The sequence below is a fragment of the Perognathus longimembris genome, chromosome 13 (genome assembly GCF_023159225.1).
Source record: "Perognathus longimembris pacificus isolate PPM17 chromosome 13, ASM2315922v1, whole genome shotgun sequence".
Lineage (NCBI taxonomy): Eukaryota > Metazoa > Chordata > Mammalia > Rodentia > Heteromyidae > Perognathus > Perognathus longimembris.
In genome coordinates, this window is record NC_063173.1 from 20993791 (window position 1) to 21008701 (window position 14911).

General features: G+C 44.9%; 1 protein-coding gene across 1 annotated transcript in view; it reads left to right on the forward strand.

Annotated features, from left to right (window-relative positions):
- The window catches only part of Spon1 (spondin 1), a 265529-nt gene that overhangs the window by 20643 nt on the left and 229975 nt on the right, over positions 1 to 14911 (forward strand). Inside the window, exon 2 of the mRNA XM_048361093.1 lies at positions 4598 to 4704. Coding sequence (XP_048217050.1) covers positions 4598 to 4704 — 107 coding nt within the window. The remainder of the gene's footprint in view (positions 1 to 4597; positions 4705 to 14911) is intronic.

Consider the following 14911-nt stretch of genomic DNA (forward strand, 5'->3'; position numbering starts at 1 on the left):
TCTCAGGATGTTAAGGTCTTCTTTAAAGGAGGTTTGCATTGTATCCATTTTTGCTTCCATTTCTTTTTGGGCTTCCTGGAGATCCTTCGAGACTTCCACTCTAAACTCCTGGAATTGTTTTCTGATTTTGTTTCTGAGGCTTTACATCATTTCTGCTATCATAGCCTCAGTTGTTGTTGTTTTTTTTTTTGTTTTTTTTTTTTTTTTTATTCTCCATCTCCTCTTCAGTCGTACTGCTTTTTGGAGCTGGCGAGTTGGCTTGCCCTTTGATGAAATTTGTTACATTTCTTTGTGATTTGTGCATCTGGAGATCTGTGGGTAGCTTCCCTGGGTTGGCTTTGTGCTGGTTCCCGCTGGTCCGTCAGTGGGAGACTTGTTTGTGTCCTGGCTCTGGGTTTGAGTTTGGCTGTTGAACCTTATTACCCAGTGGGTGAGCATGACCTTCTCGATTGTTGCTGAGGTGGTCACCCTCACTTGTGCTCTCTTGTGTGCTCCCACGGGGGTTTGGGCAAGAGGTCCTCCTGCTGGAGGGCTAGCACCCAGGGGGCGTGTGCGTGTGCACTCTAGTGCTTCCTTTGGGGTTGTGTTGCCCCAAGTTGTTGGAGAGTGCTTGTGTCCTCTCACGAATTTGCTGGGGGCGGTATGCGTGAGCCCCAGGAGGATCAAGTGTCCGGGCACGGGTTGGTGCCCACAGACTCTCTGTGCCTCCGCTATGAGGGGGGCATGTGTTCGGGCCCAGGTGACTTTGCTGTGCTGGTGTTGCTCACCAGCGAGCCTGGGGCTTCCAATGCCTACCAGTACCCTGGCCCCTGCTGAGGAGGGGGCGGGGCTGGTGTGGCCAGGTTCAGGCGGCTCTGCTAGGGCTTTGTGGGGGATGCCTTGGCCCTGCTCCACCTCTGTTAGTTCCTGCATCCTTCCAGAGGTCTTAGCGCCACCAGCTATGGAGCTTCTTTATTCCCTCGGGGTAGGGAGGGGGAGAAAGGGAACTCTAGCTTCTTTGTAGGGTTTGGGTCTCTGCTACAGCTGGTCTCCCGTTTGGGGGGGTGGGCAGTGGGGAACTTACTGGTCCTGGGTTGAATGTGTATCCCGCACTGCTGTGGGCTTGCTGGGGTGTGGCGATCAGTCGTTTGGTGGTGGCGTCCCCGGCTCTCCCTGTCTGCACCTCGGGTTCCCCTGCTGCTTACGTCTGATCCCAGCCGTTCAGTCCTACAGCTCTGATGTCTCAATCGGTCTGCGCTCCCCCTGGGGTCTATGGAGCTCTTGCTGTCTGGACTCTGCACTCTTGGCGTGACTTTTCGGCTATTGGTTTGCTGGTGCCGGGTCTCCTCTCCATTTCTATTGTCTTGTTGAGAAGGCCTTGGAGCTAGATTTTATTTTTTATTTTATTTTAGCTTCCTTTCTTAATTTCTTCAAGGTTGGAGACTTGGGAGTTAAGAAGCCAAAAATAGTCACTAACTTTTCAGAACATTTGCCATCTAAGTGACAGTCCCTTCACTCTTCTGAGTTCTGAGGACTTGGAGAGATAACAGATCTACAGTTCAGGGTCAGCTCCCCATCTACACACTGGGGTGACATTTAGGTCTTCAGGCATCAAATCCATTACATGTCTTGTTTCAAGCTAGGATTTCCAAGAATGGTGTTACAGCACCTTTAGAGTCAACTGCCACAAGATGGTGGGGTAGAAGAGGGAAGAACTGGCCTTGTTTCCTGGCACTGCCTTGAGCTGTCTCTGCCCACAACCACGTTGCAGCATCCCCACCTGGGGAGGCAAGTAGGTATTTTAAATCCTAAGAGGGTTCAAGGCAAAAAGCTTTCTATCTTTATGGAGGTCACACAAAAGGTGAACATTTAAGGGATTTCTGAAAGAAGTCTGCAAGGCATGGAGGAAGTGGAACCTTCCAGGCTGAGATGATACTGCTTTTCCAGGAAGTAGCAGTGGATGAATCTTGGGCTGGATATGAAGCAATGGGATTATGCTTGGCATAGCCTGGGAGGCATGGGCCGAGGCTCACACCATTCTTGCAGCAGCAGGGACTGCGTGTCTGTCTCACGCTGGGTTCTTCTGGGGAAGAAACCTATATTCATTTTGTAGGGCTGCTGAACAGATTATGACAGCCAGTGGCTTAGAACAGCAGAGACTTATTCTCTCATAGATATGGAAACTAGAAACCAGAAGTCAAGATGTTGGCAAAGTTGTTCCTTCTGGCAGGCTCTGGGAAGACTGCTCCCAACTGCCAGGAATCTTTGGCTGTCTCTGCATCAGCAGCCTACTTCTGCCATCATATAGAATTTTTCTCTTTGTGTCTCTATGCCCTTTCTTATAAGAGACTAGTTATATTGGATTTAAGGCTCACCCTCATCCAGTATGGACTTTTCTTAATGAATTCCACCTGGGAGCACACGAATTCCAAATAAGATTATAATCTCGGGTGCTAGAGAGTATGATTTCAACATAGCTTTATGGTGGACACAATTTTACTTTTTGTGGGCTTGAACTCAAAGTCTGGGAGCTGTCACTGAACATTTTTTAAAACTCAAGGCTATCACTCTAGCACTTGAGCCACAGCTCCACTTCTGGCTATTTATGGTTAATTGGACATAAGTCTTTCAGACTTTCCCTGCCAGGGCTGGCTTTGAACCATGATCTCAGATCTCAACCTTCTGAGTAGCTAGGCTTACAGGCATGAGTCACCAGTGCTCAGCAGGAGGACATGATTTGACCTACTGAACATAAAGGCTCAGATGAGGATTTGGCTCCAAGTGAGTTATGAAAGCAGGACATGAACAAGGCCTTGGTCCCAGGCAAGATTCCTCAGCAGGATTTGATCTGATTTTGCAGTGTAAAGAACCCCTCAAGAGTAGGGGTTCTTTACCCACCAGAGGTAAGGGAACGAGGCCTTTCATAAGAGGCAGAATAGATTATAGAGACCTGTGAGTGGCTCTCCAGAAAAAAAAAGTCACATGTTCTGGCCATGGGCTTCATTAAAATGGTTACAACAAATTTGGAGAAATCTAGGTGGAGTATCCTTATTGTCTGCCATGTTGTCGTCTGTGCTGCTTCTTGCAGAACTATGGAAGGTGGTCTTGGAAGACTGCCACCCTCATTCTAGAGATTGTTAGACTGCTTTAGACTGTCAGTCAAGAAACCCTAGCTCTGTCATCTGACACTGTAACCACTATTTTTGTCTGAGCACAATACTTACTCTTACCTTTAACTCTGCCCATAAGCCAGCATGTGGATTGTTTGATGACCTTGGGGGTGTCTGTTGACCTGGTGTCTTAGTTCTCTGTGAAACTGGACATCTAGATTAGATGGTACTTGGGACCCTTAGTCTATAAATCCATGTAAGGTCAGTAAATTAAACCCTAATTTATATCCACTTGAAAAACTTGGACACTTAGCTAGATGATAGGGATACAAAGGGAATGAAAACCCAGCCTGTTCCCTGCCTTCTCACAGTCCAGTACAGAAGGCACCAGGCCCTTAAGCTAGATTTCAGTGGAAGGTTTCTTTGTAGATATAGGAAATATACTAGAGTCAACACCAATTGCTGTAACAAATGCCTTCTTACAGTGTAAATTTATATCTAGTTCATATAAAACGCAATATGGATATTTCTGGTTGGTCAGTGAGTGATTCTTCATATGTTTCTTCAGAAACCCAGTTTGTGACTCCACTGAGCTTTTTCTGGACCACAAGAGGCCTGGGCTGGGGCTGGGAATATGGCCTAGTGGCAAGAGAGCTTGTCTCATATACATGAAGCCCTGGGTTTGATTCCCCAGCACCACGTATACAGAAAATGGCCAGAAGAGGCGCTATGGATCAAGTGGCAGAGTGCTAGCCTTGAGCAAAAAGGAAGCCAGGGACAGTGCTCAGGCCCTGAGTCCAAGCCCCAGGACTGGCCAAAAAAAAAGAGGCCTGGGCTGGATCAGCAGGTAGAGTGACAGAAGGAGGGTGGAGGCTCATAGTCTCTCTTCACACTTCCCACTGACAGAATTTGGGTACAAGCAGACCTACCTGAAATAGAGCTGGGGAAGATGGTCTAGCTGGGTTTCCACAGAAGGAAAGATGTTTTGGAGAAAACCCAACAGTCGATGCCACCAAAGACATCCTCAAGGAATTGGTGGTATGAAGAGCTCACTTCCTCATGGGCCAAGCTAATGGAAGTGTAACATGAGATAACTGTCCAGATTGAAGTATCTGGCTAGGGACCACTTTATCCAATTGGGATTACTGAGAGAAAGCTTATCGTAGCCCTGGTTGGTTGAATAATTTTCAAGTATGAGCATTCAGGAGGTGCATGCAGGAGATCAAGGCCAGTCTGGACTGTGGGAGAATGTCTGAAAAAATTGTTTTTCAGTGAGAGAGATTAAGCATCCAGAATGTTCTGAAATATAAGTGGGGGCTGAGTGGAGAGGGTAAGAGTCTTTTACTCTTCCATGGGTAAACCCTCCCCTCCAGGCTCTGCCCCTTGGCCTCTCTGCCATGAATGTGTAGTCTGAAGGTGGAGAATGCAGGTGCATCCCATTTGGCAAATGGAACACAGTTGATTCCTGTGATGATAAATTGCCCTCTCTCCTTCTCTCCCTCTCCCAGTGACGCTTTCAGCTGCTCCTCCCTCCTACTTCCGAGGCTTCACATTAATTGCTCTCAAAGAGAACAGAGAGGGTGATAAGGAAGAAGACCACGCTGGCACCTTCCAGGTAAGACACCCCTGTTCCCCCTTCATTGTTTTCCTCAGAAACCTTCTTGTGATGGTGGTAAGAAGCCATATGAAAGGTGGATGAATGCTGAGGAGTCTGAGTAAAAGGAGGGGTATAAGTGACCAAGGTGACTTCTCATGTAACTCCTTGACCATCCAGGTGGGCTACCTCCGTCCAAAACCATAATGGAGTAGCAGCAAAGGCTTCAGCCTGGCTTTGCGGGGTTGGGCCCTGGGCAGGGCTTGCTTCTCTCTGGCAGATCTTGCTGCTTGTCTCTGGGCTCTTGGTGCCCTTGGCAGCAGGCGGGCTAGCGTGGGGAGAGCACTCAGAAGCCTGGCTGGGTCCTGCTGTTTTCCTGGCAGAGGCGTTTTCTGATTGACTGGCAATTCTCAAGTGTAAACGGAACAAGAGCTCAGGACAGCCAGACTGGAGAGAGTTCAAAGCGCAGGGAAAGGACTATTAAGGGAACGTAGAGATTGATTTATGAGGGAAGATTAAACGAATTACACATGCTTTGCTTGGCTAAATGAACAGGGCCGAGTTTAAGAGGTGGTAATGGTCTTTGAATGTCAGTCCTCCTGAACAAGCTCCTCAAGGGGAGGCTTCGTTTGACTTTGTACAAAAGGGCACAGCAAGACGAAAGTGGGTCAGGAGAAGAAAAGGAACCTCAAAGACCAGGGCCCTGACTGTGGGTCTCATTTCACTGTGGAATATTCTTCCAAGAGAAGAGGTAGGAACACTCTCCCCTCTGAGGCATGGAAAGTCACAATGCATCCCAGGACTGGGGCAATTCTAGGGGGAAGCCTGGCCAAATTTGTTGCAATCAGTTCTTGTCTCTGATTTCCATTGTGCTGCAATTCATTTTTGCAAAATAAAATGCAAGATGAATGCTTCCATTCATAGATAGCTGCTGAGAACTCTGATACAATTTGTGGGTTCCTGCCCTCAATGTTCCCCATCCAAAAGCATCTTTTTAAATTCCTTGGGGCCAGATTGTAATCAAAGGTTGACGATTTCCTGTTGCCTGGGATCCTAAGCTTCTAGCCTAGCAACTTATCATCCTGCCATCATTGTAATGATTTTCTATGACCTGTATCTGTGTAACTAAATACTAAATATTAGCAATGGTCAGTGCTTGTTGAATCATGCCTGAAGGCCTTTTTGTATCTTAATCTTTCCTTAGCTCAGTGACTTGATGTTTCCTTAGGTCAATAACTAAACCTTATCTCTGAACAACCTTAGTACATAGGAGCTATTCATTTTTCAGACCAGGGGTTTGAAACTAGAAAGCTGACAACATTTGTGTAAGTAGCTGGTAAGTAGTATGGCCAACTCCCTCTATCCAGGTGTCAGACTTAAGAGTCTCAGGTCCCAGCCACACTAAACACATTTAACAGACTTCTTCACTGGTGAAGATAGTGGGGGTAGTTTATCAGGTTCCCTTTACATGGAAGATCTATGCATGCTCCCAGCCTAGAAAGCATTGGATAGAATCTCTCCAGCCTTATTGTGTTAATATGTTTACAGGTGTGTGTGATTTAGCTAAGTTTTGGTAGCTGAAGGATCCAGATACTTGAATGGCAACAGATACGGATAAAGTAAAAAAGTAAAAGTGGGTGTGTTGGGGACAGAGTTGAACTTAATCTTCAACAAAGCAAAATTGATTGGCTCTATGATTATATCTATCACCCTATACCCCAAAAAACTGAAAGCACAAAAATGAACCATTCATGAGCCATGAAAACCCAAATGTCTACCAATAATTATATATATATATATATAATGGAATATTTCTCAGTTTTAAGGAAAAACTAAGGTACTACAGCATAGACAAATCTTGAAGACATTATATTAAGTGAAAGAAGCCTATCACAAAAGGACAAATGTCTTATGATTCTATCTGTAGGAGATACTAAGCATAGCCAAATTCCTAAAGACAGAACTATCAATCTTAGTGGCTGCCAGAATTTGAGAGAAAGAAGGAACATTGCTTAACAAGAGATGGACAGTTGTAACTGTGATTTTTATGTGATGCGTCTTTTGCCACAACTTAAAACTGGTGCTTAGGGTCCAGCCTAACGGAGACATGACTGACTTAGCAATGTTCTGGTTTAACTCCGTGAGTTATTAGTCCTCTCTGAGTCACTGTTTCTGCTCAGCTTGATCTTTGTCCTTGCAACTGATAGGTGAATATAAAGCCCTGCTCACAGTGAGCTGTGAGTAAATATTTGCTAGGTGAGTGAATGAACCTGCTCATCTCTGCTCCAAAGTTCTCTTTGTGGGTCTTCTTCCCCTTGGAACTTCTCACATCAGTCCTTCATGTGGTTCTTGAAGCACATCCTTACCACAACTGGGAACTACACAACCTCAGCCCACCTAGACTTACAGGGTCAGACCTCAGAGGGTGGGGTCCTGCACGCTGCATTTTAGCAAGCTGGGGTGAGGTGGGGAACATGATGTCTGTTCAGTCTGGAGATGTATGGTTGTATTGAGTCTCAGACCAGCCCATCCAGCGTCATGTCACTCAGCCTGATAGTGACATGTCCTGTCCTTCTATAACCTTCAAGGTTAAGCATGTGAAAACACCTGCACTCCGTAATAACAAAAGCTCTTACCTGGTGCATGTGTGCCAGTTTTGCTGCTGAGTGCTTTCCAATCATTAACTATTTCATCCTGAGAGCTAAACTGTAATGAAGTAAGAATATCCTGTTTTTCACAACTGAGGAACTTGTGGCACCAAACACTAAATGAATTTCCTGAGACGACCTAGCTCTAAGTTTTAAAGCTGTGATTCAAACCCAGACTGACCAACCTTCAGTGGCTCACACCTGTACTCTTAGCTACTTGGGAGGCATGATTTGAGGATTGTGGTTCGAAGTCAGCCTGGGCAGACAAAGCTGAGAGACTGAGCTCTAGCAACTGAGCAAAAGAAGCTGGAAGTAGAGGTAGAGCTCAAGTGGTAGGACACCTGCCATGTGCATAAAACCCAAGTGAGAGCATAATGCCCTGAGTTCAGGCCCTAGTACAAACACACAATGCAGGCACAAATACCCAAGTGGTCTGGCTCCAGGTGCCTGTTTGCCACCAACGGTGTCTGGCTGCCTCCCAGTGTGTATGTGTTAAGAAGAGGATCCACTTCAACTTTTGAGTCATCTTTTTGTGTTAAACATTTTATTTTGCTACTTTTCTTTGGCAGGACTAGGGTTTGAACTAGGAGTCTTCCACTTGACAAGCATGCACTCTACAGCTTGAGTCATACCTCCTACTTACTTCCTATGGTAACCTTATAAAGTTACTTTCCCAATGATACAACAATCTGCAGTGGGTTAAGTAAATTCACTGAAACAACCCAGTATCTCAAGGGTCCAATTATGGTGCCAGAGTTTTTCCTTGTACTTCATTTCCTTCCCCTGCCCCACCTTTGTGCCTTCTGTACACATCACCTGGTTGCCATTGGTTCTGAGATGGTATGTGCTGGGGGCAGTGGCGGGGGGGGGGGGGAGCAGCGATATCATAGCCCGGGCTCCCAGCTTGCCTCTTCTGCCTAAGACCTATGGCTTATGTCTGTGCTTTCTAGCTTTGCAGACATTCATTCCTTCATTCTGAAGTTTCTAGTTAGGCAATGGAGACAGAATGGCTGAGCTGATCCTCTGCCCTCCCGGATCCTGCTGTGCCCACCCCGTCATCCCTGAAGTCAGCCTCTGGTGTTGATGGGTGGGGGCAGAAAGGCAAGCCATCTGCTAAACAGGAGCAGACCATCAGAAGCCATAAATGCTACTGTTGTATCTTAAAAAAGGATATTGAGGGGTTGGGAATATGGCCTAGTGGCAAAGAGCGCTTACCTCGTATACTTGAAGCCCTGGGTTCGATTCCCCAGCACCACATATACAGAAAATGGCCAGAAGTGGTGCTGTGGCTCAAGTGTTAGAGTGCTGGCCTTGAGCAAAATGAAGCCAGGGACAGTGCTCAGGCCCTGAGTCCAAGGCCCAGGACTGGCAAAAAAAAAAAAAAAAGGCATAGTGAGCACCACACAGATAGACTTCGTCATCTATACATTTTCCTTGCAAAATGACATGTCTGAAGACTTCATACTTGTAAAATTCCACTTTGTTGGTGCCTGTGTTGGGGTTTGACTTGAGGACTCACTCTCCCAACTTTTTGTACTCGACCCCTTCAGCCACAGTGAGCGAAAAGGGGGAGGGAAAGGGAGAGAGGAGGTAAGAGAAGAGGGTGAGAGGGAGGGAGGGAGGGAGAGTGAGAGAGCCAGAGAGGATCTCTTTTATGAGCTAGCTGGGTGGACTCATGCTTAATTGAAAGTGGCAAGGAATTCAGAGACTATGCTGTCTGTGTAAAAGCAAGCCAACAATTCTCATAACTCACATGACTAATAACTCACCGCTTCCCGGGCTGAGGTGACCCAGCCAGCTGCCTGCTCGCTGTCTTGCTTCCTTTAGGCTCTGCCCCAGTGTCTGAAGGGGATCATCTAATGACAACTTTCCCTCCCTGCCCCCTTGATGCTGAGCTGGACACTTTACTCTTCCCCTCCCTCGGAGTTTTTCCCCCACTGCGTTTACTGCTGCCTAGCATGCTGTCCATTTCACTTGTAGCCTGGTGTGCTGTCTGCCCTTCCACTGAGCCGTGAGCCCCAGCAGGCAGGGATTTCGTCCATCTGATTTCGCCTCTCTATTCCTTCCATCCCTGGTAGCAAATCTGGCTAGCACAGAGGAAGCCCTCATATTTATTGACAGAATCTTAAGCGCTGCAAGCACCAAAGTTCAAGCTGCTAATTTGTAATAGCACTGCTCTAGTTTTAATTTATGGCCTACAGGCATCAATGAGGTAAGTCTCCCAGTGAAAGGCAGACTGTCAAATGCTTGCCTGAGAAGATCCTCATCAGTACCATACAAACAAGTATCCTATCTGTGTCTGACTGTCTGACTGACTGTACTGGAGTTTAATCTCAGGGCCTCATACTTGATAGGCATTCTACCACTTGAACCACCTCAGAGCCCCTTTTTATGTTGTTTTTGAGACAATATCTTACTTTATGCCAGACCAACCTGAACTGATGCTGTCCTCTTTGTGCTTCCAATGTTGTTGATATGACAGGCACTTGTCATGGTGTCCAGCTTTTGGTTGAGGTGAAATCTCACAAACTTTTTTTCCTGGGTTGGCCTCAAGCAGTTGTATCTCTTTCTCTGCCTCCCCAGTAGCTGGGATTACAGGTTTGAGCTACTGCACCTGGTCAAAAGTATCATTTAACAAACAATTATTCTGTATTTTTCACCACCTATTTAAAAACTAGTCATCTCTCCTTTAACAATAAATGTGTATTCGCAGCTAATGAGTTCTGAGTCATGTTAGAACCTAAAGGGGGATTTTTTTTTGTCATGCTCTTTGAAAATTAAAATACTATTACACATTGTTTATGGGAATTCTGAGTTCATTAAAAATGTTTGTTGTAGTGGCCTAAGCTTTATTATTTGACTCATAGCAGGAATATTTTGAATTGCCATTTTCTAATGTACATGATGGAGTAAAAAACAATTTTTAGGTAACATGTTTTTTTCTTATTTGGTACTCATTCACTATGTTGCATTCCCAGAAATATACTTAAAATATAGAGGTGCTTAGTACTGGTGGCTCATGCCTATAATCCTAGCTACACGGGAGGCTGAGATCTGAGGATTGTTGTGCAAAGCCAGCCTGGACAGAAAAATCTGTGAGACTCTTTATTTATTTTTATTGTCAAACTGATGTACAGAGTGGTTACAGTTTCATACGTTAGGCATTGGATACATTTCTTATACTGTTTGCTACCTCCAATAAACTACCAAAAATTCTGAAAGTGGAGCTGTGGCTCAAGTTGTAGAGTATTAGCATTGAGCAAAAGAAGCCCAGGGACAGCACCCCAGGACTAGTGTAAAAATAATAGAAGGATCAGACCTAGCTACTTAGGAGGATGAGATCCTGATTCAAGTCTAGCCCGGTCAGGAAAGTCTACAAGGATCTTCAGTTAACCACCAAAAACCTGGAAGTAGAGCCGTGGCTTGCTCAAGTGGTGGAGTGCCAGCCCTGAACAAAAAGGCTCAGAGATAGTACCCAGGCTCTCAGTTTAATTCCCAGGATTGGCACAAATAAAAGAAGCCCCACAGTTTTTGTGGTTATGATGTATGAGCCCCCAAATGCTCTCAGCATCTTTTACAAGTACCTGAACATAAGTGTCCTATCTTGCCACAGCTATATGGACTGATGGGAAGGGAGGCATCAGAGGATTACAGCAGACAATGCTACTAGAACAAATGTAGCAAAAACGGACAACTAGGGAAGGATGGAGAAAGTTATCTCTCTTAGATCCCACATAAACACACTGCAAGAGGTTTGGAGTTGAGCAAACATACAGCAACAAACATATCTGGGAATATGGCCTAGTGGTAAAGTGCTCACCTCATATATACATGAAGCCCTGGGCTCAATTCCTCAGCACCATATATATAGAAAAAGCCATAAGTGGTGCTGTGGCTCAAGTGGTAGAGTGCTAGCCTTGAGCAAAAAGAAGCCAGGGACAGTGCTAGGCCCTGAGTTCAAGCTCCAGGACTGGCAAAAAACAAACAAACAAACAAAAATACCCTAGAAATTCCAGTTGCTTGTAAATTCAGAATCATAGAGTTAACTTTTCACACAGTATAGGACTACCAGAAACTAATGAGGTCTCAGGACGGGTCTGTGGGAAGAGATCAAGAACATAGGAATTAGACTGTTCTATGGGATGCTTAATCCATCATTAGAGAGCCCCAAATATTTCATTCTCTGTAGAGTAACCTTTCTAGTAAATGAATATTAAAATACTAAGCATAGAGAGTATATTCATTTATTCAAGTATTTTTCCTTCAGAATAGTCATTGCATTTTATAATTATTTATCACATTGTTTAATCTTGTCCTGCCCTACCAAATTGTTTTCTCCACTATTGTATTAGTAACAACTTGTACTATGTACTGTCCAATGTACGACAAATACTTTTTGGGCCAGGTGCTGGTGACTCATGCCTGTAATCCTAGCTAGACCTGAGGAATGCAGTTTAAAGCCAAATTCACAAGATTGGTGCTTCAACCCTCCATAGTGCCAAATACAGTGTCTTGACAGCGTAGATTCCAGGCCAGTGTCTCTTCCTTTGGGGTACACATCCATGTGCACAATGAATCATAAGTCCATTCCTCCAGATGCGCTTGCTTATCAGACACCCAGGAATGCATTGAATGCTCTGTTCAATGACTGGCTGGCTGACTGGCCCGCTCCACAGGTGAAGGCCGAGAGGCAGGCTTCCTTAAACCTTTCTTTATTAAGTTTAGGAAGGCTACAAAGAAAGTCAAATGAGGGACTGGAGACATGGCTCAAGTGATAGAGAGAACCTACCTTGCAGGCATGAAACCTTGGTTGAGTTCAATCCCCAGTTAAAGAAAAAGTAAAATGAAGACCTTAAATATTACTGGATCCATGACACTGAACACTGTTAGTTGTGGTGTTGGATGGTTGACTGGACTCAATTATTGGGTTTCCTGAACCCTTCCTGCATAGGATTTCACTGAAAATGGGGTTCAAACGACACTTTGGTAAAAGTTTTTACTCCAACGCTTTTGGAAGCCAGAGGAAACCATGCCTGTCTCACTCCCAGGTACCATTCTAGTGGCTCCGTGTGATGATTGAATCCTCTTCCTCTTGGCTGGAAGTTCCACGAGAGGAGGAGTTGTGTCTTCCTAACAGCATAGCTAGTGCTCAGTGCAGTATAACACATAGCCAGAATCAGGTAAATGTTAGCCACATTGTTCTATCAGACCCCCTTATCTGAGGAAGGCACTCTTATCCCCGCTTATAGGCAAGGTCAAACTAGAGAAATTAGAAGTTTGATGGAGGGCACAGAGTTGGTAAATGGCAATCAGTGACCAAGAGTTCAGCCATTGAAGGTCTGTCTCATTTTTTTTTCCTTCTATATCTTACAGCTCTGGGGGCAGATGTGTGGGAGAGACAAAGACAGAAATCAATCTCTTGGTCTCCTAAATCCTTTCTGGGTTGTTCCAAAGATCACACCTGTTTTGTGATTTCACATTTCATGTATGGCCATCATACAGGTCTTAGCCCTTCAAATGTCATCCTCTTATCATTCTTTTTCTTTTTTTTTTTTTTTTGGCCAGTCGTGGGCCTTGGACTCAGGGCCTGAGCACTGTCCCTGGCTTCTTCCCGCTCAAGGCTAGCACTCTGCCACTTGAGCCACAGCGCCACTTCTGGCCGTTTTCTGTATATGTGGTGCTGGGGAATCGAACCTAGGGCCTCGTGTATCCGAGGCAGGCACTCTTGCCACTAGGCCATATCCCCAGCCCCCTCTTATCATTCTTGACATTCGTGTCTTCCTTTTATCCCACTTGGAGTCTGTGCCCCTGACTGTCTCTGAGCTGTCAAACATGGTACATCCCTCTCTCTTAGTTCTTCATACACTGCCTTGTCCTAATGTGCTAAATCTATGCTCTTACAAGACTGCAAAAAGACAGAAAGCTGGTGCAACCATCTCAGGATTCCCAGGCCTCATTAAGACCTGGCACACTGGCCAGCTGATAAATGTTTTCCAAATTGATGGATGACTGCCACTGGAATTTCTGGCCCTACGCGCTGGCGTGCTGGACTAGCTGATCTCAGTTTCCTGCATGGGAACTAACATTGTTTCCACATCTACTTTCTAAGGGTCTGGAAGTCATTTTCAGACTCATGATAAAATTGTTTAGTAGTAATATGTGACTTTTACTGCCAAAAAAAAGAAATTTTATTGTGTATCCATTAAATAGTGAGTTATTTGTTTTTCTGGTATTGAGGATTGAACTCAGGGCCTTGACACTTCAGAGCTCTACTACTTGTACCAGTCCCTTTGTGTTTGTTTTTGAGGTGCAGTCTCTTGCTAACATTGCCTGGGCCAACCTTGAACCCCAATTTTTCAATTTCTGCCTCCTGAGTAATTGGGATTGTAGACATTAGCCATCATGCCTGATTCCTCTATTAGTAGAGTTTTATTTGTGTGTATGTGTGTGGGTATGTATACTTGGGCTTGAACTCGGGGGATGTAGGCTCTTGCTTAGTGTTTGTACTCATGGCTAGCACTCTACCACTTGAGTCATGCCCACTTCTGTATTTTTACTAGTTAGTGTCATGGACTAGATTCTGACTTGCAATTCTGATCTCAGCCTCTTGAGTAGCTAGGATTATAGTCATTGGACACTGGTGCCTGTTTATTAGTATTTTTTTTAATGCCAATAAGCTATACCAAAAATGTCACTAGTAGGGTGCTTGCCTAGCATACATGTGACCCTGGGTTTCATCCCCAGCACCATCACAAAACAAAAACCATTTAGGCATCATAACAGAAGAATGATATATCTCTGTTTGGGATAGGTCTTAATTCTGGTTTTGCAAACATTTAAGGCCATCGTGCTTGCTTGTTTTAATAAGAGCTCAAAGTGTGACTGGATCATTGCTTACTAAAACAGAGATGTATAAAATTATTATAAAGGTGTTGTAAGCAGGGTTACTACAGTTTCATAAGTCAGATAATGAGTACATTTCTTTTGGGACAAAACCTTTTGGGACATGACCTTTTCCCAGTTTTTCCCTCTTGATCCCACTCAAAGTTGTATAGTTCATTTTCAACATGGTGTCTAGTGAGTACCACTTAGGTAATGTTTAACATTATAATTTAACAAAGTGCTTTTTTTTGTTTTGGTTGGTTGTCTAGAACTCAGGGCCTGGACGCTGTCTCAGAGCTTTTTTTGCACAAGGCTGGTGTTCTACCACTTTAAGCCACAGCTTCACTTCCAGCTTTTCTGTGGTTAATTGGATTGGAGATAAAAGTTTCATGGCCTTTCCTGCCTGGGCTGCCTTTGAACCATGGTCCTCAGATAACAGCCTCCTGAGTATCTAGATTTATAGATGTGAGCCAGCAGTGCCTGGTGCAGGGTACATTTATTTTTATTTTTTTGCCAGTCCTGGGGCTTGGACTCAGGACTTGAGCACTCTCCCTGGCTTCTTTTTGCTCAAGGCTAGCACTCTACCACTTGAGCCATAATGCCACTTCCAGCTTTTTCTATATATGTGGTGCTGAGAAATCGAACCCAGGGCTTCATGTATATAAGGCGTGCACTTTACCACTAGGCCATATTCCCAG